This window comes from Monodon monoceros, unplaced genomic scaffold (assembly GCF_005190385.1).
Source record: "Monodon monoceros isolate NGI ecotype Baffin Bay Population unplaced genomic scaffold, NGI_Narwhal_1 Super_Scaffold_18, whole genome shotgun sequence".
NCBI lineage: Eukaryota > Metazoa > Chordata > Mammalia > Artiodactyla > Monodontidae > Monodon > Monodon monoceros.
The window spans coordinates 54,137,411-54,163,052 of record NW_021703774.1 but is presented as its reverse complement, the minus strand read 5'-3'; the positions used below and the strand labels follow the sequence as shown (position 1 = coordinate 54,163,052).

Below are 25,642 nucleotides of genomic sequence, written 5' to 3'. Positions count from 1 at the left end.
GCCCATGCTCCGCAACAAGAGAAGCCACCGCAATGAGAAGCCTGTGCACCACAATGAAGAGTAGCCGCTGCTCGCCACAACTAGAGAAAAGCCCATGCAGCAATGAAGACCCAACGCAGCCAAAAAAAATAAATTAAAAAAAAAAGTGGTGAGAGAGGGCATCCTTGTCTTGTTCCTGATTTTAGAGGAAACGCTTTGAGCTTTTCACCATTGAGGGTGTTGTTAGCTGTGGGTTTCTCATGTATGTAGCCTTTACTATACTGACGTATGTTCCCTCTATGCCCACTTTCTGGAGAGTTTTTATTTTATCATAAATCGATGTTGAATTTTATCAAAAGCTTTTTCTGCATCTTTTGAGATGATCGTATGGTTTTTATTCTTCAGTTTGTTAACATGGTGTATCACGTTAATTTGCAGATATTTAAAAATCCTTGCATCCCTAGGATAAATCTCACTTGATCGTGGTGTATGATCCTTTTAATGTACTGTTGGATTCAGTTCGCTAGTATTATTTTGTTGAGGATTTTTGCATCTGTGTTCATCAGTGATATTGGCCTGTAATTTTCTTTTTGTGTGTGATATCTTTGTCTGGTTTTGGTGTCAGGCATCAGCCATCAGGTATGATGGCTTCACAGAAGAGTTTAGAAGTGTTCTTTCCTCTGCAATTTTTTGGAATAGGATAGGTGTTAAGTCATCTCTAAATGTTTGGTAGAATTCACCTGTGAAGCTCTTTGGTCCTGGACTTTTGTTTGTTGGGAGTTTTAAAATTACTGATTCAATTTCAGTACTGTTTCAATTTCTGTTTCTTCCTGGTTCAGTCTTGGGAGATTGTACCTTACTAAGAATTTGTCCATTTCATCTAGGTTGTGCATTTTATTGGCATAGAGTCGTTCATAGTAGTCTCCATGATCCTTTGTATTTCTGTGGTGTCAGCTGTAACTTCTCCTTTTTCATTTCTGATTTTATTGACTTGGGCCCTCTCCCTTTTTTTCTCTCTCTCTCTTTTTTAATTGAAGTGTAGTTGATTAACAATGTTGTATTAGTTTCTGGTGTACAGCAAAGTGATTCAGTCTATATATATATATCAATTTTATATATCTACATATTCAGTTCTTTATGAGATTCTCTTTCATTTTGGTTATTACAAGATACTGAATATAGTTCCCTGTGCTATACCATAGCACCTTGTTGTTTATCTAGTTTATATATAGTAGGGTATATCTGTTAATCCCAAACTCCTAATTTATCCCTTCCCCATCCTTTCCACTTTGGTAACCATACATTTGTTTCCTATGTCTGTGAGTCTGTTTCTGTTTTGTAAATAAGTTCATTTGTATCATTTTTTTAGATTCCACATATAAGTGGTATCATATAATATTTGTCTTTGTCTGGCTTACTTCACTTAGTATGATAATCTCTAGATGCACCCATGTTACTGCAAATGGCATTATTTCGTTCGTTTTTATGGCTGAGTAATATTCCATTATATATAATGGAATATATATAATATAGGGTATACATACATATTATATATATACACCATATCTTCTTTATCCATTCATCTGTTGATGGACACTTAGGTTGCTTCCATGTCTTGGCTATTGTAAATAGTGCAGCTCTGAACATAGGGGTGCATGTGTCTTTTTGAATTAGAGTTTCTGTCTTTTCTGAATATATGCCCAGGAGTAGGATTGCTGGATCGTATGGTAACTCTGTTTTTAGTTTATTAAGGAACCTCCATACTCTCCATAGTGGCTGCATCAGTTTACATTCCCACCAACAATGTAGGAGGGTTCCCTTTTCTCCACATCCTCTCCAGCATTTATTATTTGTAGACCTTTTAATGATGGCCATTCTGACCATTGTTATGATACCTCATTGTAGTTTTGGTTTGCATTTCTCATTAGCAGTGTGGATATCTTTTCATGTGCCTGTTGGCCATCTGTATGTCTTTGTTGGAGAAATATTTATTTCGGTCTAATGCCGACTTTTTTATTTTTTTATTTTTTGTGGTACACGGGCCTCTCACTGCTGTGGCCTCTCCCGTTGCAGAGCACAGGCTCCAGACGCGCAGGCTCAGCGGCCATGGCTCAGGACCCAGCCGCTCTGCGGCATGTGGGATCTTCCCGGACCGGGGCATGAACCCGTGTCCCCTGCATCAGCAGGTGGACTCTCAACCACTGCGCCACCAGGGAAGCCCTGCCTACTTTTTGATCGGGTTGTTTGTTTTTTTGATATTGACCTGTATGAGCCGTTTGTATATTTTGGAAATTAAGCCCTTGCCAGTTGCATCATTTGCAAATATTTTCTCCCATTCTGTAGGTTGTCTTTCTGTTTTGTTTATGGTCTCCTTTGCTGTGCAAAAGCTTGGAAGTTTGATTAGGTCAATTTGTTTATTTTTGTTTTTATTTCTATTGCCTTGGGAGACTGACCTAAAAAAATATTTGTACGATTTATATCAGAGAATGTTTTGCCTGTAATCTCTTCTAGGAGTTTTATGGTGTCATGTCTTACGTTTAAGTCTTTAAGCCATTTTGAATTTATTTTTGTGTATGGTGTGAGGGTGTGTTCTAACTTCACTGATTTATTTGTGGGTGTCCAACTTTTCCAACACCACTTGCTGAAGAGACTGTCTTTTTCCCATTGTATATTTTTGCCTCCTTTGTCGAAGATTAATTGACCATAGCTGTGCGGGTTTATTTCTAGACCCTCTGTTCTGTTCCATTGATCCATATGTCTGTTTTTGTGCCAATACCAATATAGTTTTGGTATACTGTTATATATATTGGTATATATAGTTTTGGTATATTGGTATATATACCAATATAGTTTTTCTGAAATCTGGGAGGGTTATGCCTCCAACTTTGCTCTTTTCCTCAGGATTGCTTTGGCAGTTCTAGATCCTCTGTAGTTCCTTATATTTATATGTTTTATGATTATTTTTTCTAGTTTTGTGGAAAATGCCATTGGTATTTTGATAGGGATCACATTAAATCTGTAGCTTCCATTGGGTAGTATGGCCATTTTAACAATATTAATTCTTCCAAGAGCATGGGATATCTTTCCATTTCTTTGAATCGTCTTCAGTTTCCTTTATTAATGTTTTATACTTCTCAGCATGTAAGTCTTTCACCTCGTTGGTCAGGTTTATTTCTAAATATTTTATTATTTTTTTGATGTTATTTTCAAAGGGATTTTTTTAAACTTTTTTTTCTGATATTTCATTGTTAGTGTAAAGAAATGCAAGATTTCTGTATGTTAATCCTGTATCCTGCTACCTTGCTGAATTCGTTTATCAGTTCTAGTAGTTTTTGTGTGGAGTCTTTAGGTTTTTGTATATATAGTATCATGTCATCTGCATATAATGACAATTTTACCTCTTCTGATTTGGATACCTTTTATTTCTTTTTCTTGTCTGGTTGCTGTGGCTAGGACTTCCAATACTATGTTGAATAAAAGTGGCAAGAGTGGGCATCCTTATCTTGTTCCAGATTTTAGCAGGAAGGCTTTCAGCTTTTCAGTGTTGAGAATTATGTTGGCTGTGAGTTTTTCATAAATAGCTTTTATTATGCTGAGATATGTTCCCTCTGCACTCACTTTGGTGAGAGTTTTTATCAAGAATGGGCGTTGAATTTTGTCAAATAGTTTTTCTGCATCTACTGAGATGATCATGTGGTTTTCATCTTTTGTTGATCTGGTGTATCACATTGATTGATTTGCTGAACCACTCTTATGACCCTGGGATGAATCTAACTGCATCATGATATATGACCCTTTTTATGTGTTGCTGGATTTGGTTTGCTAATGTTTTGTTGAAGATTTTGGCATCTATATTCGTCAAAGATATTGGCCTGTAATTTTCTTTTTTGGTAGTGTCTTTGTCTAGTTTTGGTATCAAGGTGATGACAGTTTCATAGAATGACTTTGGGAGTGTTCTGTCCCCCTTAATCTTCTGGAAGAGTTTAAGAAGGATTGTTATAAGTTCTTTTTATGTTTGGTAGAATTCCCCAGAGAAGCCATCCAGTCCTGGACTTTTGTCTGCAGGGAATTTTTGGTTTGGGGCTTTTTTTTCCCTTTTGTTTTGTTTTTAAGTTACAGATTCTATTTAAATTCCAGTGATTGGTCTGTTCAAGTCATCTATTTCTTCTTTTTTTTAAATTAATTAATTTCTTTTTGGCTGCATTGGGTCTTTGTTGCTGCACACGGGCTTCTCATTGCAGTGGCTTCTTTTGTTGCAGAGCACGAGCTCTAGGCGCGCGGGCTTCAGTAGTTGTGGCACATGGGCTCAGTAGTTGTGGCTTGTGGGCTCTAGAGCGCAGGCTCAGTAGTTGTGGTGCACGGGCTTAGTTGCTCCGCGGCATGTGGGATCTTTCCAGACCAGGGCTCGAACCCATGTCCCCTGCATTGGCAGGCTGATTCTTAACCACTGCACTACCAGGGAAGCTGCATCTATTTCTTTTTGATTCAGTTTTGATGGGCTGTACGTTTCTAGAAACTTGTCCATTTCCTCTAGGTTGTCCAACTTGTTGGCATGTAATTGTTCATATTTTTTCTTATGATTTTTTGTATTTTTGCAACGTCAGTTGTTATTTTTCCCTTTCATTTCGTATTTTGTTCATTTAGGACCTCTCTCTTTTCTTCTTGGTGAGCCTGGCCAGAGGTTTATTGATTTTGTTTATCCTTTCAAAAAACCAGCTCTTAGTTTTATTCGTTTTTTCTGCTGGTTTTTTTAAATCTCTCTTTTATTTATTTCCTCTCTGGTCTTTATTGTTTCCTTCCTTCAGCTGACTTTAGGTTTTGCTTGTTCTTCTTTTCTAATTCTTTTAGGTGGTAGGTTAGGTTTTTTATTTGAGATTTTTCTTATTTTTGAGGAAGGCCTGTATTGCTATGAACTTCCCTCTTAGGACTGCTTTTGCTGCCTCCATATATTTTGTATGGTTGTGTTTTCATTGTCATTTGTGTCAAGATATTTTTTAATTTCCTTTTTTATTTCATTGTTGACTCATTGGTTTTTTAGTAGCATGTATTTTCGTCTCCATATAATCTTTTTTTTTTCATTTCTCATTCTGTGGTTGATTTCTAGCTTCATACTGTGTGGTCAGAAAAGAGCCTTGAAATAATTTCTATACTCTTAAATGTGTTAAGAGTTGTTTTGGGGCTTCCCTGGTGGCGCAGTGGTTGAGAGTCCGCCTGCCAGTAGAGGGAACAAGGGTTCGTGCCCCGGTCCGGGAAGATCCCACATGCCGCGGAGCGCCTGGGCCCGTGAGCCATGGCCGTTGAGCCTCTGCATCCGGAGCCTGTGCTCCACGACGGGTGAGGCCACAACAGTGAGAGACCCCCGTACCAAAAAAAAAAAAAAAAAGAGTTGTTTTGTTTCCTAGTATGTGGTCTTTCCTAGAGAATGTCCCATGTGTGCTTGAAAACAATGTGTATTCTGGGTTTTTTTGGATGTAATGTCTTGAAGATATTAATTAAATCTAACTGTTCTATTGTGTCATGTAGGGTCTCCACTGCCTTATTGATTTTCTGTCTGGAAGATCTGTCCATTGATGTCAGTGAGATGTTAAAGTCTCCTACTTTTGTATTCCCATCATTTTCTCCCTTTATGTCTGTTAGTATTTGTTTTATGTATTTAGGTGCTCATATATTGGGGACATGTATATTAACGAGTATAACGTCTTCTTCTTGTATTGATCCTTTTATCATTATATGATGTTCTTCTTTATCTTTCTTTATGGCCTTTGTTTTAAAGTCTATTTTGTCTGATATGAGTATTGCTACCCCTGCTTTCTTGTCATTTCCATTTGCCTGAAGTATTTTTTTCCATGTGTGTGTCCTTCACCCTAAAGTGAGTCTCTTATAGGCAGCATATTGTAGGCTCTCATGTTATTATCCAATCTGCCACTCTTTTGATTGGAGCATTTAGTCCATGACATTTGGGGTAATTACTGATATATATGTATTTATTGCCCTTTTAAAGCTTATTTTCTAGTTGATTTTGTATTTCTTCTCTATTCCTTTCTTTTTCTTTTTCTTTTCCTTTTATGTGTGATGGTTTTCTTTTCTATTATGCTTGAGTTCTCTTCTTTTTCCTTTTTTGGAATCTATTGTATGTTTTTGATTTGTGGTTACCCTGCTTTTCAAGTATGCTAACCCATTACTAGATCTACTTGCTTTAGACTGATAATCACATAATCTCAAACACAGTCTAAAAAAAAATCTACATTTTCTTACTTCCCTCCCCTACATTTTATCATTTTGATGTCCTATTTTACATCTTCATGTTTATCCTTTTGCTGTTTATTGTAATTGTAATTGCTTTCACAAAATATTTTGATTTTTTTAAAAAAACCTCTGTACTGGTAAGTGATCTACAATCCTTTTATATATTTGCTTTTCCTATTGTGATTTTTTCTTTCCTATAGATTCTTTTTTCTTTTCTATTTGGAGAAGACCTTTCAATATGTCTTTTAGGAAAGGTTTAGTATTGCTGTATCCTTTTAGTTTTTGCTTGTCTGAGAAATTCTTTATCTCTCCTTCTATTCTAAATGATAATCTTTCTGGGTAGATTTTCCTAGGTCGAACGTTTTTCCCTTTCATGACTTAGAATATATCTTGCCGCTCCCTTCCACCATGCAGCATTTCTGTAGAGAATTCAGCTGATAGCCTTATGGGGATTCCCTTGTAACTGACTTTTTGTTTTTCTATATCTGTAACTTTTGCCATTTTAGTTATAATATGTCTTGGTGTAGGTCTATTTGGGTTCCTCTTGTTTGGGACCCTCTGTGCTTCCTGTACCTGGATATCTATTTCTTTCTTTAGGTTTGGGAAGCTTTCAGCCATAATTTCTCCAGAGAGATTTTTTTATCCCCTTTTCTCTTTCTTCTCCTTCTGGGATCCCTGTTATGCCTAGTTGGCATACTTTGTATTATCCCATAGGTCTCGTATGTTGTTTTCATTTTTTTTTCATTTGTCTTTCTGTCTGCTATTCTTATTCAGTGATTTCCATTATTCTGTCTTCCAGATCATTCATTCTTTCTTCTGTATTATTTAGTTTGCTATTTCTTATTGCCTTTAGCTCAATTTTCATCTCAGCATTTAAGTTGTCTAATTTTGATTGGCTCCTCTTCAAAGTTTCTTGTTACAGTGATCTTCATTTCTATCAATAGCCTTTCTTAATTCCTTCTGCATTTTTATTACCTCCTTTTTGAACTCAGAGTCTAGTAGACTGGAGAGATCTGTTTCATTGTTCTTTTGGGCATTTTCTCTTGTTCTTTTTTAATTGGGAGTAGTTCCTACCTCTTCATTTTACTTATATTTCTCTATGAATTTAGGAGAAACAGTTATCTACTGTGGTCTTGAAAAGCTGTTTTTGTACACAGGGAACATCCCTGTGTAGCCTGCATGAATCTAATATTTTTGATGTGAGGGCTGTTTTTGATATGGATGCCTACCATGTCTTTCCTCAGGGAGTGCTGGTTGTTATGCCCTTGATTGGGGGTGTGATTGGTGTTGTGGTGACCAGAGCCTGCGCTGGATGTCACATCCCTGTTGGCGGCAGGGTTGGCTCCCCAATTGTTGGAGTAGAAGCCCCTAGAATCGGTTCTAAGCTGTGGTGTGAGATAAGCTGGACTGGAGCACTGTCACTGGGAAAGGAGCTAATGAGTATTCCTCTGCAGGAGCTGTTCACCAAGACATTTACTCTTTGACATTGCCTGTCACCCCTTGTGCACATTCACAAAGTACAGTGTTGTTGGCACTGCCCTCAGCCCCACCTTAGTTGTGGGAACATGGGCAATCAAGTCCCTCAGGCACTGTGTTCACAAAGCCACCAGTGCAAATCCGCTGAAATTGCAACACCCAGACCTGCCGTAGTTGCACACCTTGACCCGTCTGGGAGTGCTGGGAATCAGCCCATATCCCAGCCCTGCCTCCGCATGTGCACACCCACAAAGTCCACTGCTTCTAATGCCTGACCTGCCCCAGACGAGGGAGCAACAGTAATCCACTTGCATGTCCCACAGGCACTTCGCTCACAAAACTGCCAGCTGCATAAATTCACCAGAGTCACGCCCCTGCCAGCAACTGGATCAGATTTGAGCCCCGCCTGTGTGTGGGCAACCCACCAATGCTTGCTTATAGCAGCAGAGTTGTGTCCGTCATGAGCACACTGAGAATGAGGATGCTATGATGAGGCAATGCCCCTCCCTTTGTGTGCAAGTTGATAATGGAGCTCCTGTGACAGACCCGGGCTCTGTCCTGCCCACACCCCAAGTTGTGGCCCACACCACACTACATGACCTTCAGGCTGTCTCCACACAGCCAAACCAAGTCCTTTTCTCAGATCTTTCTGTTGAAGCCCAAGTTGCAGCACCCAGCCACTGTACACACCAGCAGGAGTGTGTCTTGGGCTGAGAAGTACACCACGGTGTCCAGGACTCTCTGTGCTGGTCTCTCTCTAGCCTACCTGCCACAAGCCAGCCGCTGCACTCTCCTCTGAGCCTCTGAAGCTTCCTTTCTGTCCCAGCTGATCTCCCAGTAGGTAAAGGAGGTTCCAGGGTGAGCGAACCTTTCCCCTTTCACAGCTTCCTCCCAGGGGCACAGGTCCCATCTCAATTCCCTTTATTTATTTTCCTTTCCTCCTGCCTGGTTACATGTTGATCTTTTCTTGCAGCTTTGGTTGTATGAGATCTTCTGCTAGTGTTCGGTAGGTATTCTGTAATAACTGTTCACATGTAATGTATTTTGATTAATTTGTGGGAAGAGATGAGCTGCATGTCCTTCTATTCCACCATGTTGATCTCCCCTCCCTTTTTTTCTTGATGAGTCTGGCTAAAGGTTTATCAGTTTTGTTTATCTTTTCAAAGAACCAGATTTTAGTTTCATTGTTATTTTCTTTTTTTTTTTAACTCTCTAATTCATTTATTTGTGCTCTGATTTATGATTTCTTTCCTTACACTAACTTTGGGTTTTGTTTGTTCTTCTTTCTCTAGTTCCTTTAGGTGTGAGGTTAGGTTGCTTTTTTGAGATTTTTCTTGTTTCCTGAGGTAAGCTTGTATCGCTGTAAATTTCTCTCTTAGAACTGTTTATGCTGCGTCCCATAGGTTTTGGATCTTTCTGTTTTCATTTCTCTCTAGGTATATTTTAATTTCCTCTATGATTTATTTCTTCAGTGATCCATTGGTTGTTTAGTAGCATATTGTTTAGCCTCCATGTGTTTGTGTTTTTTGCAGCTTTTTTTCTTGTAATTGATTTCTAGTCTCATAGTGTTGTGGTCACAAAAGATGCATGACATGATTTCACTTTTCTTAAATTTACTGAAGCTTGTTTTGTGGCCTAGCATGTGATCTACCCTGGAGAATGTTCCATGTGCACTTGAAAAGAATGTGTTTTTTGCTGCTTTCAGATAGAATGCTCTGTATATATCAGTGAAAGCCATTTGGTCTAATGTGTTATTTAATGCCTATGTTTCTTTGTTGATTTTCTATCTGGATCATCTGCCCATTGTTTTAAGTGGGGTGTTAAAGTCCCCTACTATTATTGTATTACTGTTGATTTCTCCTTTTATGTCTGTTAATATTCGACATATATATTTGGGTGTATATATATTTACAATTGTTATATCTTCTTGGATTGATCCTTTGATCATTATATAGTGTCTGTCTTTGTCTCTTGTAACAGTCTTTATTTTAAAGTCTGTTTTGTCTGATATAAGTATTGCTACTCCATCTTTCTTTTATTTCCAGTTGCATGGAATATATTTTTCCATCCCCTCACTTTGATTCTGTATGTGTCTCTAGATCTGAAGTGAGTCTCTTGTAGGCAGCACATATGCAGGTCTTGTTTTTGTATCCATTCAGCCAGTCTATGTCTTTTGGTTGAGCCTTTAGCCCATTTACACTTAAGATTATTATCGGTGTGTATGTTGCGATTGCCATTTTGTTAATTGTTTTGGATTTGTTTTTGTAGGTCTTTTTTTCCCCTTTCTTATTCTTTTGTTCTCTTCTGTTGTGGATTCCTTTTTCTTTTTCGTGTGTATATCTATTATAGAATTTTGGTTTGCAGTTACCATGAGGTTTTTGTATAGCAGTCTATATATAAACATGGTTGTTTTAACTTGCTGATCTCTTAATTTCAGATATATTCTAAATACCCTGAATTTGTACTATCCTCCCCTCATAGTTACTATTTTTGATGTCATATTTTACATCTAATTGTTTTGTGTATCCCTTAACTGCATATTGTGGATACAGATGATTTTACTGCTTTGGTCTTTTTTTAAAAATAAATGTATTTATTTATTTTTGGCTGCATTGGGTCTTTGTTGCTGCGTGCAGGCTTTCTCTAGTTGCAGCCAGCAGGGACTACTCTTTGTTGAGGTGTGCAGGCTTCTTGTTGTGGTGGCTTCTCTTGTTGGAGTGCACGGGCTCTAGGGTGCGTGGGCTTCAATAGTTGTGGCGCATCGGTTCATGGGCTCTAGAGTGCAGGCTCAGTAGTTGTGGTACACAGGCTTAGTTGATCCATGGCACGTGGGATCTTCCCAGAGCGGGGGTTGAACCTGTGTCCGCTGCGTTGGCAGGCGGATTCTTAACCATTGAGCCATCAGGGAAGTCCCTACTTTTGTCTTTTAACCTCCCTACTTGCTTTGTGTGTGGATGATTTCCTACCTTTACTGTATGTTTGCCTTTACCGGTGAGCTTTTTCATTTCATAATTTTCTTGTTTCTATTTGTGGCCTTTTCTTTTTCACCTAATGAAGTTCCTTTAACAATTTATTGACTGGAGACCTATTAATGCATCTTTCATTACCTGAACATTATTGACCAGAGGCGTATCAATATGTTTTTAGAGAGTGATATAATTAACATCACCATGCGAAGTTGTTAGAGCTTAAAATTGATCAAGGGTTCATTTTACAACTTATGATTGTTTTTATTCACATTTTGCTTCGTTAGGTTTTTGTTCCAACCTGGTGTATGTTATAAACGCAAGTTCATTACCATAAAAATTTTTTAAATGACTCATCACAAAATTTGAATGAAGAAGAATTTTTCAGTGAATTTTATGCAGATACTTTCTCCGACTGTCCAAATGACATATATCCTAGTGTGTTAGAAGATGATAGTTCCTCAGAATATAGTTCTGATTCAGACGATGTGAATATTAGACCAACAAAAAGACAAAAAAAAACCTTAGTGATTGATTCTGATACAGAAAGTGAAAATAAAACTCATGGTTCTGGAAAATGCTCCTTTGCTTCTACAGACGAGTGTATTGAAGACAACATTTCATGAAAATTAGAAGACTTTACAGGTGTGTCAGGTGTAACTGTTGAATGTAATATCCCGCAAAGTGTTAGTGAAATAACAGAACTAATTTTTGGTAATGACTTTTTCGAGTTGGTCACTTCTCAAACTTGTATCACCAACAGAATGAAAAATCATATAAAAAGTATGAGAAGGCTTTAAAATGGACTGATGTAATCAATAGTGACATGAAGAAGATTCTTGGATTATTAATTTTGATGGGACAAATAAGAAAGTCACACTGGAAAGAATATTGATCGACTGATCCCTTACGTGAAGTACATATCTTTCCAAAGATTATCATGAGAAGAAGGTTCGAACAAATGATGACATTTCTTCACTTTAATGATAAATCAGAAACTCCACTTCCTGCAGACAGAATTTCAAAACTTAAACCTCTCTTGGATTATTTTCTACCAAAATTTCAGTCGATCTTTATACCCAAACAAGAGCTATCACTTGATGAGGCAATGATAAAGTGGAGAGGACGACTCAGATTCAAAACGTATAATTCCAGAAAACTTACAAAATATGGAGTTTTGCTCAGGATGGTTAGCTAAAGTGAAACTGGGTATACATGCAAACTTGAAATTTAAACAGGTGAAGGAAAGAAACTGCAAGAAACAAAATTATCAGTCATACAACTTTATCTTGGTTCATGGCACCATATTTACCAAGACAATTATTACAACAGTGTGTCCACATCTGAAATATTGTTGAAAAATAAAACCAGAGTTTGTGGGACTATAAGAGAGAATCATGGTCTACCAAACCAATTAAAGGAGAAATTTTAAAAAGTCTACAGAGGGGAGAAATGACATTCTTATGGAAGGGAGAAGTGATTCTTCTTACATGGAAAGACAAGAGGCTAGTCCGCATGGTGACAGCTATTCATGACGACTCCACAGCATCTACAGGAAAGGAAGACAGGAGGACTGGCCATCAGATAACTAAGCCCACTTGTATACTAGAGTATAATAAATATATGAAAGGAGTTGATTGATCTGATCTATATCTGGCAAACTTCAGTATCCTCTGGAAAACTCGAAAACGGTATAAGAAAGTGGGTTTCTATTTGAGTAATTACAGTTTATTCAATGTGTTTAAAGTTTATTGTAGCCTTAATGCACAGAATAAAATGACTTACAAGCAATTTTTGTCAGCAGTAGCTAGAGAATGGGTAACTGAGCATTCTGATGAATGTAGTAGTAGTCCCACAACTGGTCCTTCTTGTGGCATTTCTAAAAGAAATTTGTCACCTTGTCAACTATCAGGTAAAATAAAAGAACATATTCTAGAGATAATAATACCAACAGGACTAAAAAATAAATAAAAATGCCGCCAGAAAGCGTAAGTCTGCTCTTCCAGGGGAAAGCACAGTGAAACACAGTATATTTGTAAGAGATGTTCTTTTCCCCTGCACAGAGGTTCCTGCTATATTGCCCATCACACTCTAATGAAATATTAGAATGCTTTAGTAAGATATGTACAAAGTTTCAAATAAATACATTAAGTGCAAAAAAAGTTGATATTTACTCAAATGCAGGTGTTTCAATATTCACTTATATAGCAAATCACTGGCCACAGGTGTTAGTTTCTGCAAAAATCCCCCGGTCAATAATGTGTCAACATTTGTCATAAAGCTAATTTGGTGGTGCTGAACTCTTAGATTTTGCTTGTCTTTAAAGCTTTTGATTTCTCCATCAAATCTGAATGAAAGCCTTGCTGGTGGAGTATTCTTGGTTGTAGGTTTTTCCTTTTCATCACTTTAAATATATTGTACCACTCCCTTCTGGCCAGCAGAGTTTCTGCCGAAAAATCAGCTGATAGCCTTATGGGAGTTCCCTCGTATGTTATTTGTTGCTTTTCCCTTGTTGCTTTTAATATTCTCTCTTTATCTTTAATTTTCGTCACTTTGATTACAGTGTATCTTGGTGTGTTCCTCTTTGGGTTTATCCTGTGTGGGACTCTCTGAGCTTACTGAATTTGGGTGATGGTTTCCTTTCCCAGGTTAGGGAAGTTTTCAGCTAGCATGTCTTCAAATATATTCTCAGGCCCTTTCTTTCTCTCTCCTTCTTCAGGGACCTCTATAATGCAAATATTATTGCACTTGATGTTGTTCCAGAGATCTCTTAAATTGTCCTCATTTCTTTTCATTCTTTGTTCTTTTTTCTGTTCAACAGCAGTGATTTCCACTACTCTATCTTCCAGCTCACTGATCCGTTCCTTTGTATCATTTAGTCTGCTACTGATTCCTTCTAGAGTGTTTTTCATTTCATTTATTGTATTCTTCATCTCTGTTTTGTTCTTCTTTATATTTTTCTTTATATTTTCAATCTTAACCACTGGAGCACCAGGGAAGTCTCATAAGTAAAGTTGTCTTTTGTTTTTTTTAAAAAAACTTCTGACTTCTCATTCTGTGCATCCATTCTTCTCCTGCGTTCTTTGATCTTTATGATCATTACTCTGAACTCTTTCTCAGGTAGATTGCTTTTCCCCACTTCACTTAGTTCTTCTGGGGTTTTATCTTGTTCTTCCATCTGCAATATATTCTTCTGCCACCTCATTTTGTCTAAGTTGGTATTTTATTTTTATGTATGTGGTGTGTTAGTTACATTTCTCAACCTTGAAGAAGTGCCCTACTCTAGGAGACGTCCTTTGCATCCCAGCAGTACACTCCCCTCTTGTCACCCAAGCTGTATGCTCTAGGGGTTCCCTGTAAGAGGGCTGTGTGGGTCCTTCTGTTGTGAAGGGCTGACTGTGTGTGTGGACTGTTAGGCTTGGTTGGCCCCTAGTCCAGTTGGTTGCCAAGCTCTGCCTTGTGTTGATGCTGCTGGCTGCTGTTTAGTAGGGCATGGTCCCAAGGCAGATGATTGCAGAACCTAGGGGGCCCCAGGGTTATGGTTCACTGGTGGGTGGAGTCAGGGTCCCAAAGACCCTGGGGCCATTGCCCACCCAGTGGTGGGTAAAGCCAGATTCTGGGGCTAGTGCCAGACTACCAGAAGACAGAGCTGGCTCTTGGAGTCTGCTGTAGGGCCCAGGGATCCCTGAGCTCATTTCAGATTATTGGGGAATATGGGGGCATTTCCTGACACAGTTGGGTATGGGTCCACAGTGTCCCAAACCTTGCATTGGCCTGCTAGTGGGCAGGGCCAGGTCCCAGCTGATTCCAGGGTATGGTCTGGCCTGCTGTTGGTGTACTCGATCTACAGGATCATAGTTTTCTTGCTTCTGGTGTCTGCCTCCTGATGGGTGAGGCTGGTCTAGAGGCTAGTGCAGTCTTGTTGGTGGGAAGGGCTGGTGCCTGCCCAGTGGTGGGTGGAGCTGGGCCTTGGCCCTCTGGTGGGCAGAGCTGTGTCTAGGGGCGTGTTTAGAGAGAGCCATGGGCTCAGGAAGTCTTTAGGCAGCTGATGGATAGGGCTGTGTCCCTGCCCACTTAGTTGTTTGGCCCAAGGCATCCCAGCACTGGCACCTACAGGCTATTGGGTGGGGCCAGGTCTTGTTGCTAATGAGCCGAGATAGCAACTGCCAGTAGCATTGTTCACACATTTGAATGTTCCCCAGTAGGTCTGCCACCAGTGTCTATGTCCCCAGGGTGAGCCACTGTCACCCCCCCCCCACCTCTCTAGGAGACTCTCCAAGACCAGCAGGTACGTCTGGCAGAGGCTCCTATCAAATTACTGCTTTTTCCCTGGGTCCCAGTGCACGTGCGATTTTTGTGTGCACGCTTTAAGAGTGAAGTCTCTATTTCCCCCAGTCCTGTGGGGCTCCTGCAATTAAGCCCCGCTGGCCTTCAAAACCAAATGCTCTGGGGGTTCTTCTTCCCAGTGCCTTACTCCTGGCCTAGGGAGTCTGACATGGAGCTCAGAACTCTCACTCCTTTGGGAGAACCTCTGCAATATGATGATTCTCCAGTTTGTTGGTTGCCCTCCTAGAGCTATGGGATTTTTTTTTCTTTTTTTTTTTCTGCACTGCACGCCTTGTGGGATCTTAGTTCCCCAACAAGGGATTGGACCCGGGCCCTCGGCAGTGAAAGTGCAGAGTCCTAACCACTGGACCACCAGGGAATTCCCTGGGCTATGGGATTTGATTATATCACGAGTCTGCCCCTCCTGTCAGTCTTGTTGTGGTTCCTTCTTTATATCTTTAGTTGTAGAAGATCTTTTCTAGTAGGTTCCAGTCTTTTGCATCGATGGTGGTTCTGCCGATAGTTGTGATTTTGGTGTGCTCATGAGAGGAGGTGAGCTCGGGGTCTTTCTGCTTTGCCATCTTGGCTACTCTCCCCTCTTAGCTCTTTTATATTCTTATTTTTTGTCCACATATGTTAGTCTCTTATTATTAATGTGTTTCTATCTATTACCCCTTGCATTATCTGTAGTTATATTTGTTGTCACTATGTTGCTTGATGAATATATAATCCTTTTGTATCTTAGTTATAAATTGTAACTTTTAGCTTTGTAAAGTGTCCTCCTTTGTCAGATTCAATTATTTTGTTCTCTGAATTCTATTTTGTTTGATATCTGGCTTTCTGTTCCTGTTTTCTTATTGTTTTCAGTTGCTTGATGTATCTTTGCCCATCCCTTTACTTTTAGTCTTTTTGCATCATGATGTTTTAGGTATTTTTCTTGAATTGGGTTTTGCTTTATGAGCCAGTTTGAAAATCTTTTTCTTTAAATAGGCAGTTAAAACCCACTTGTATGTATTGCTGTGACTGATATGTTTGTTCTCAACTCTGTTATATTATATTTTTGTAAATAGTATCTGATTTAGTTGTTTTTACTCTATTTCTCTGTATAGTGTCTTCTTTGCTTTTCATTTTAATATCTTTTAGTATATAGGAAGGTTTGTATTTTTGTTCCAGTGGTTACTTTTGTAAACTAGAAAAAAAGAAGAGCAAATTAAACCCAAAGTAGAAGGAACAAAGTATAAAGGATGAAGCAAAAATCAGTGGTACTTTGAAAAATATTGATGAACCTCTAGCTGTACTGATAAAGAAAAAACGGAGAGAAGATACAAATTACCAGTATCAGAAATAAAAGAGAGGACATCACTTCAAATCCCTCAGACATTAAAAAGGACAATAAGGGAATATCATGAGCAATGTTTTGCCAATAAATTCAACAACATGAAATTGACAAATTGTTTGAAAAACACAAATTACAAAAACTTAAACAGAAAACCAGAATAACCCTATATCTGTGAAAGAAATTTTAAACCAATGATTTAAAAACCTTCCCACAAAAAAAGACACCAGTCCCAGAAGGTGAATTCTATCGAACATTTAAGAAAGAAATAATACTAATCCTATACCAAATCTTTCAGAAAAAAGTGGTGGAGGTTGCCAAACAAGGTCAAAATCACCCTGATGTCAGAAACACAGACACTAAAATAAAACTACAGATCAATATCTCTCACGAATTTAGATGAGAAAGTCCTTAATACAATATTATTAAATTGATTCCAACAAAATACAAAAAGAGGAATACACCATAACTAAATGGAGTTTATACTTCATTAAAATTAATTATTGAGTCAGTATTTTATAGTCACAATTTCTCATTCAGAGTAACTCCTTCACACAACTTCTTTAACAGATTTGACTCTTAACTTCATTCCACTATTTTTAAATATCAAATCCATTCTCCAAAAAATAAAGATTTGCCATCATTTAGGATTTCCAAAATAATTTGCCAAAGTCATTGGACCCCAGATTAAGAAATCCCTGCAGTTCTAACCCTGCCTCCAAAGTCAACTGATATATTGAAATCCCAGTGAGGAAACCTTACCCTTGATCATGGACTAGAATGGTTCTGTGTAGATGCAAAGAAAGTTACCATTTGGGGCTGAAAACTTGTGATTCATTTAAGTTATTTTCGAACTTAAATCTATATTTAATTTCCTTCTATTTTATTAGGCATAACTTAATTCATACAGTGTTATGCTTGCTCATAAATTTAAATTTTTTCTTTCAACTCAACATCACTGAATTCACCATTCATTTCTGTTACAACTCTAGAATACTTTCCTTATTCATTCTTATTGTTTTCAGCTTTATTCATTCTTCAGATTCTATCTACATTTATCTGAAGAAACTAAAAGTAAGCACATTACCATAATAGTGTGGGACTTAAAATTAGATCTCCTGCAAACTCTTATTTTAAAAGTGGGTATTTTAAAGCATTATTTTCTTAACCTGGTTGTTTGGTTCAAGGATAGACTTCAGTGCTAGATTTGCCCTAATGGTAGATCATTAACATCTTTTTCTTGTTGATGGAAAAAAGAGAAGTGATGTTTTAATCAGACTTTGTTCATCAAAAATATTATGTTTACTCTTTGCTCTTAGTGCCAAAAAACATTTTCTCACACAGATGTTTGTGTCTTCTTGCCATCTTGGTGTTCCTTGATATTTATATATTTGTTTTATAATCACTAAATTGGGGAAAAAATTTATACTCTGACAAGATCCTAAAAGAATGTTAACGTACTTCACAAAGATTTACAATACCACTTGTCTTAAAGAAATCAGAGTAAAAAGAAAATAAGAGGAAAGAAAGATACAACTATGGCTAAAATTTTGTATGCCGTGAAGGCCAGCATACTTCATTTGGAGCTAGGCCCCAAATCTGGCTCTTGACTTTATAGCCCCCAACATAAGGCTGTCAGATAAAATACAGGATGGCCAGTTGAATTTGTTTCAGATGAACAACAAATAGTTTTTAGTATAAATATGCCCTGTACTCTTATTTGCTAAATCCAACAACCCTGCCACAGAGAGTACAATGCAGGCATTCTAACTAAGTGACCTGGCTAAGCAACCTCACCTAAAATTTAAAGGTTTCCTATTTCATTCCTGAACCCCAGAAAGTCTCTCACTCAGATGATATGAAGACTTGTGCCATAAAACTCAAAGTACTCATTAGTGTTTTCTACTATAAGTACAGATGACTTTATAGCCCTTAACTTTTATTTTGAGATTTGCATTTTTTCTAATGTACTTGGGGGAAAATTCTTAATCACATATTCAAATTGTTATGGCTTATCTCGTTTCCTGCTAAATATTCTGACTTTTTGATGAGCATGAAAATAACCCTGCCCTGAGAGAATACATCGTCTGCATCAGAGGTTGCATGGTGGGAATTTGAGCTCTTAAACCATATCCTTCCTACACTAACAGACATCACATGTAGCATACTCTTCTGAAGGGGAGAACAAACCACATGGAGTATAGCAGTGACCATCTCCCTTCTCTGCATTGCACCTTGTCCCTTTTACTCTACATACCGATGACAAGCTTTACAAGATTTTGGGATTAGTGGCTGGACTGCACAGCAATGTTGCCATTTCATCTGCATTCTGACAATGCCCTAAAGCCTTGGGTACAGATAAATAATTGGTGTGTTTGTAGTTTCATATATATATATGAGAATATGAACATATCAGAGTGGTTTGGTCCTCAGAGGGGTTTTCCTGGGTCTAATGCTCTCATCGTTATGTTCATTCTTGCTTGTAGAAATGCTGACATGCTCATTCTTTTTTCAAACTGGCCCCTTGGGTGTTTCTGCCCCAGACATTGCCCTTTCAGCAACTAACCTTCCTCTGAAAGCTTTTCCTGATTTTTTTTATATGCCTCTTATATTTCTGGGAGTTCTAATTTGGTATAGTTAGTTTAGTTTATTTTGAATATAAATTTTTATCTTCATACTTCATTTTGGAAAAAAAGTATCATTTTTCTTAAATTGCTTAAATCAAAAATTATTATTTTTCCTAAGTTTTAATTGTGCCCTCTGTATTCTATGTTCCCTTTTTAAAAATTAATAAACTTTGTGTTTTTAGAGCAGTTTTAGGTTCCCAGCAAAATTGAGCAGAAAGTACAGTTCCCATGTACCCTGTCTCCACACACACATAACCTCTCCCAATATCAACATCTTGCACCAGAGAAGTACATTTGTTACAACTAATGAACCTACCTTGACATATTATTATCACCCAAAGGGTGATAATACATTAGGGTTACATTAGGGTTCACTCTTGGTGTACATTCTATGAGTTAATACATTAGGTTACATTAGGGTTCACTCTTGGTGTACATTCTATGAGTTTTAATGCATGTATAATGATATGTATCCACCATTGTAGTATGATATGTATCCACCATTGCAGTATGATATGTATCCACCATTGTAGTATGATATGTGTCCACCATTGTAGTATCATACAGGATAGTTTCATTGTCCTAAAAATCCTCTGTGCTCCACCCATCTCTGTTTTCTTTTTAAACTTTTCTTGTTCTCTGGTACTATTTTGAACTTCAGCTCCATTGTGGAATAGAGTTTTGCCCTACAACCCTGAAGAAAAATATTAAAACAATCAAATCTGATCAGAGTTCTTTTTTTTTTCTTACTGAACTTCAAACAGGTGATGGAAAGTGAAGAGTTCATGTTGCTTCCAGCCAATCAACTCATTGATATAATATCTAGTGATGAACTAAATGTTCGCAGTGAAGAACAGGTGTTCAATGCAGTGATGGCCTGGGTTAAATACAGTATTCAAGAAAGACGTCCTCAGTTACCCCAGGTATGATGGAAATGCTTCTTTAAGTAGCTGTTTTGTACTGGATGAAATAATATGTATTTGACTTGCAGAAAAGAAACAATCTTCACTAGCCTTCATATTAGACTGTAAAAAAGACCACCTCTTTCCAAATAATCAAGGAGATAAGTGTTAAGAAGCATTTTAAGCGTTTATCATTATGAACTTTTTGCTCCTTCTTCTGTTTTGCATCAACTCTAGGTTTGGGCCATAGCACAAATCAGAACTTAAATGATACAAAATGAACAAGAGAGAGCAAGGATAGCAATTATCATGCTTCCCTTCCCTATGGCTTGGAAATCCCACCACAGTTTGAAGAGTAAAGAATTAAATGGGTCATAAGTGGTCCCTAAATGAAATATTTAATGTTCTTGTTATTATGATGATAGTCCTTAGCAATTTAATGGGATATTCTTCTAGATTGTTAATTACAGCCATGTGAGCTAATTATAGAAGAGCTTATAGCAACATACTTCTGAAAGCATAAAGTAGCATTCTAAAGTGATATTAGTGTGCTTTCAATTTTCTGATTATTCTAATTACTGAATTGCTTGTTAGAATAAATTTAGTATTTATGCCTTCCCTCCATCTTCATTGTTTATTAGTTAGATCAATTAATTAATCCAATTAGATCTCAAAATAGTTGGAAACACAGTAGGGAGCATGGGTTATGTATTCTCTTAAATATCTTGCAGATGGGAGTTTGTGCCTTTAATAGTGTTTATTATCTCATAGGTGCTGCAGCATGTTCGTTTGCCTTTGCTTAGTCCCAAGTTTCTGGTGGGTACTGTAGGCTCTGATCCCCTCATCAAAAGTGATGAAGAATGCAGGTATGAATGGCCCTGGATGGGAAAAATCAACAACCAAACATTCCTGTCCTCTCCTAATTTCCTTATTTATATTGCTTCCTAAATATTGTGTTTTTTAGTGCTGAAATCAAGGCAGTATTTAAGTGGTTTTTCTTCTGGGCTAGGGTCAAAAGGAGATGGAAAAAGAGATGACTGAACTTACAGTATTCCATTCCATTAGTTTTTTTATGTGTGGTATTTATTGGTGTAGAAGTGGCAATAAAGAGGTAGATTTCTAAGATTTAATGCAAGCTTGAGTTTGAAGAGGCAGTTCTCTGCTAATACCTTTTCTTGAGATAAATAATGCTCTTGACTCCATCAAAAAAGTGTATGAGGAGCACTTTTTCATTCCATCACATATGCCTAGTTAGGGAATAGGATCAGCCTTGCTTTCTGAGATCGTGGACAGAGTTAAAGGTCTACTACACCCCTAAAGTAGCTATGGAAAGATTTCCACTAGAGCTTGATGAAGCAGTTTCATAATGTTTTTTTGACTGAAAGAAACTCTAAATGCTTTTACATGACAAACAAACAGAACACCTACTTTATTGGGCTATCTCTGTACTATATACAAAATTTAATAAACTACTTTTCCACTTGACAGATTTTAAGGTTCAGTTTCAAATCTTAAACCATACGGTGTTTTTAACTATTGTTTCCCAGCATGTTCCATATATAAAAATGAAAGAGTGAGTCAGAACTCTCTTTAAACTATACCAACCTTTGGATCTCCTTTTGTGACTAAAGAAACTTGTTCTAGAATCAGGAATCTCTAGAACAGAGATAGGACATATAGATTCATTTGCATTTCTTCTATAATCTGAAGTGTGTTCCTTTAACAGGAGATGTTAGAGGGGGTTTTAGGTGTTTACCTTTTAAACTTAAAGACAAGTGGCAGTTCCCCCAAAATATTTATAACAGCAGAAGGAAAACCACATGAACTATGGCTGCTGAAATCTGAAGAAACAATACAAAGGTGCCCCTTTCCCATAAAATAGAAATTGGATTGTACTGATTCCAATGCAGAAATTAAAGATACTTCTAAAGTCACTTTTAAAAGAAGCCTGTTCCTGATATCCTGACCTTATTATTTACTAGCTGTGTGACCTTATTCAAGTTACTTAAACCTCTTTCTGGTACAGTTACTTTATCTATAAAATAGGGATAATAACAGTACCTATTCCACAGGGCTGTGGTGGAGATTAAATGAGTTAATATGTATTAAGCCCTTATTATTGTTACTGTTAATTTTGTGTTGGCCACTAAGTATTAGCTCTATAGTACTCTTTCTAGGAACCCTCGAACAACTTAATTAAAAACCAGTAATTAGGAGATCACAGTCTTTGTTTTTAGCTGAGGAAGCTAGAAAAAGTTCTTGGCCATCAGCTTGGGATTTTGGGGGAGTTTTGTTTGTTTTTGTTTTTAGCATAAATAAACTCAGATGAGGCCTTAGCAAAGCCATATACTGGAAGTACATTACTGGGTCATGCCTGGGACTGGTCCAGCAGGAATAAATTACTCGATGTAATATAAAGTAAATAGAGAAATGAAAATATAGTGTAATTTAGGAAACACTTTCAGAATTGAGAAAGAACAGAGTGACAGATTGAATTTGCACTAGTCACACATTGACTCACTCAAAGGACTCAAGTGAAATAAGTACATAAATAGTTTGAGTTAGGATATTATATTTAACAAGTGTAATTACTAGGTTCTTATAAAGTACCTTAATAGAAAAAAAAAAAAACTGTGTTCATCCTCAGTAGACTTGTTGAGAATAAACTATTCATACAGTACCAGATAGAAAATTAATATTAAATGACAATAGTGTTTCTTTTTAGCAATCCAATTTTTGACCTAGTTTTGTTACTTTAATCTAGCAAATATCTAGTGTCATGGCTGATGTGCTACTTTGCCAGTATCCTGCAAAATCTAGTAAAATTCATTAGAAAGCAGTAACTATGCAGGCTGATAATTAACTTGTAATTTTTAGTTTCCCATAAGTTATTGTTAGCATCAAGCATGTTGAGTTTTAGGCTAAATTTGCGGTAAGATATGAAGTCATGATGGAAAAACCAATCAATTCACAGCTCACAGTGTGACTGGCATCATTGCTCTCATGTTTGTTACCTTTTTAAGGTTGGCTGGCATTCATGATTTGGTTTGTTATGCTTGCTCCCCTTTGCCATCTTACATATTCCTTAACCATATTGGGATTTGACTAACAATATTATTTAGACATTTGGAATAACGGCAGAATTTTTCCACAGAGACTTGGTAGATGAGGCTAAAAACTATCTTCTATTGCCTCAAGAACGACCACTAATGCAAGGACCAAGGACAAGACCACGGAAACCTATTCGATGTGGAGAAGTACTCTTTGCAGGTTTGGATCTTAATACACTGTGACTAAACTGAATATTTTCCCACTTGAGAGACTGTCATTTGAGTATCCTTTGGTCGGTTGTGATATCTGTAAGAAATGCATAATAATTTATGATGTGGACTTCCCTGGTGGTCAAGACTCTGTGCTTCCACTGCCTGGGGCACAGGTTCAGTCCCTCGTTGGGGAATTAAGAACCAGCATGCTGTGCAGCACATAGCCAAAAAAAAAAAAATATTTTTTTTAATTGTAAAAAAAAAATGTTCACACCTTTTAAAAACAAACAAAAAATAACTTATGATGTATCTTGACTCTTAACTCATGATCCAACACTGGTGCTGTCCAAAAGAGTGCTGCATTTTTATATAAATCTAAAAATGTCATGCAGTGGATGTTTTGTTATAATAAATCATATGCGTGAATTTTATATTCCAGTGTGCCAGTCACCTCATAATTACATGGAACTGTCAAGAAACATTACCTTATATTAAACAGTTACACTGTTTCCTAGCTCTCCTGAGCTAGACTGAGCCCAAGACATCCTGCTGTATCATTCTGCTCCCACTGTCTGCCCCTAAATATCTGAGAACTTTCAATCTTAGATATTTCACTTCTGTGCACATAAATTCAGCTCTCTTAGTCACTTGAATAACAACTTTCTCACTGTTTGGTAAAACTTCTCACTAGTTCTGTCTTAGTCCGTTCAGACTGCTATAACAGAAAACCATATACTGGGTGGCTTATAAACAACAGAAATTTATTTCTTATAGTTCTAGAGGCTGGCAAGTACAAGATCAAGGTGCCGGCAGATTTTGGTGTCTGGTGAGGGCCCACTTTGTCCTTCTTCATAGACTCCGTCTTTTCATCTTTTGCTATGTCCTCATGTGGAGGAAGGGGCATGGAATCTCTCTGAAGTCTCTTTTGTAAGAGTACTAATTCTATTCATGGTGGCAGAGCACCTCCCTAAGGCCTCACCTCCTGATACCATCACATTGAGGAATAGATTTCAATATATGAATTTCAGAGGGACACATTCAGTCTATAGCAAGTTCTTTCTCTTCAAAATTTTTTTCAAATCCTGATTCATGGAACTAGCTGGAACCTATTGTATTCTTTGTATTTATGCTCCCACATTTCAGTAATTCCATGGCTATTAAGTGTAGGCTTCCTCGGATTCTGTTTGATATGTTAAGTGTTCTATTCCTTTTCATCAGGGAATTCTATGTGATCACTGGGGCATAGTATCCTTTCCCTTCAGCCTAACCACTTGCCTATCTTTTTCCCTTCAATTTTATTTTCTCTTGGCCTGTGGGAATGTATTTTCCCTACATTTTTAGAAGAAAAATTTGATAATTTATGTTTGAGATCTCCTTTTTAAATTTTTTCATCTAAATTTCTTCACATAGAGGACTGTAGCATTTCTTCAAGAAGAAAACTGATGCCACATTTTCTTTTTCTGTCTAATCCTCATCAGGTTTTTTCCTTCTCTTTTGAAAGATTCCTTCATTCCTGTTTTAGATTTCAAACTTCATTAATTCATCATGTACTGAATTCTCCCATACTCTCAATATCCTGTCTCTTATTGTTATTAATAGATTTATTTCTGTTATCATTCTTATTTATTCCTATGACTTTCATTCCTATATATGCATGCACAGGTACATATTCACATACTCGTGTGAGTCTACCTGCTTGCATGCTCACACCTGTGTACATCTGCCTCCTCACTCCCACATACCATCTATAGTTGCCATAAATCAGTGAATAAATTCATTGCCAGATCTGGTGAAGTTCCCAGGGAGGTCTTTATAACATTTGTTTAGCTTTGTTGGTTAAACTAGATAAATTATATTGTTAAATGTCTTTTATTTATAAAAGTAGTTTATGTGCCAGCTCCCTATACATACAAGAATGCTATAAATTACATCAGCGTTTCTGTTTCCCCAATTATGAAAGTCAGTTATCTATTTTTTTTTTTAATTAGAAGGATGCAAGATCTAATTATTTGGTACCTAAGGTTTATTTTCATGATGTCATGTTGGTTTCAGGAATTCTAGTACTAGTAGGGCCATCTTTGTGGAGGTATATCCATTGTTATCAAGATCTATTAACTATTTTATTTGGCTGTTATGGTACCTGGAGAAGGGATGACAGTATACTACTGTTTCAACAGCCTCAGAACATTCCGGCAGTGAATTAAGAACTAGATTAAGGAAGAGGGGAGGATAATGGGAACTCAGGAGAAAATGGAACAGAAGAGAACCTTCCTATGATCAAAAGCTAGAAACTAAGCCAAATAGGTTTATGGAAAGTACAATACATTTCAGGTCCAGGGTTCTTTATGGATTCAGTGGGGGTTACCAATCCAGTGGAACTAGACAAGGTACACCTTTGGGGATGCTGAGAGACAATAATGTAACTCCATTAAATAGAAATTTAAACTTGACTTGAATTACTCAACAGCTGCCATCTTTATCCTGCTGGTTCCTACCATATTCTTCCAATATAACATGATTA

General features: G+C 37.3%; 1 protein-coding gene across 3 annotated transcripts in view; it reads left to right on the top strand.

Moving 5' to 3' along the window:
- Positions 1-25,642, top strand: part of KLHL20 (kelch like family member 20) — a 78,586-nt gene that overhangs the window by 20,727 nt on the left and 32,217 nt on the right. For all 3 annotated transcript variants that reach the window (XM_029229268.1, XM_029229269.1, XM_029229270.1), the window contains 3 exons: positions 19,721-19,879; positions 20,630-20,724; positions 23,013-23,128. In XM_029229268.1, coding sequence (XP_029085101.1) covers positions 19,721-19,879; positions 20,630-20,724; positions 23,013-23,128 — 370 coding nt within the window. The remainder of the gene's footprint in view (positions 1-19,720; positions 19,880-20,629; positions 20,725-23,012; positions 23,129-25,642) is intronic.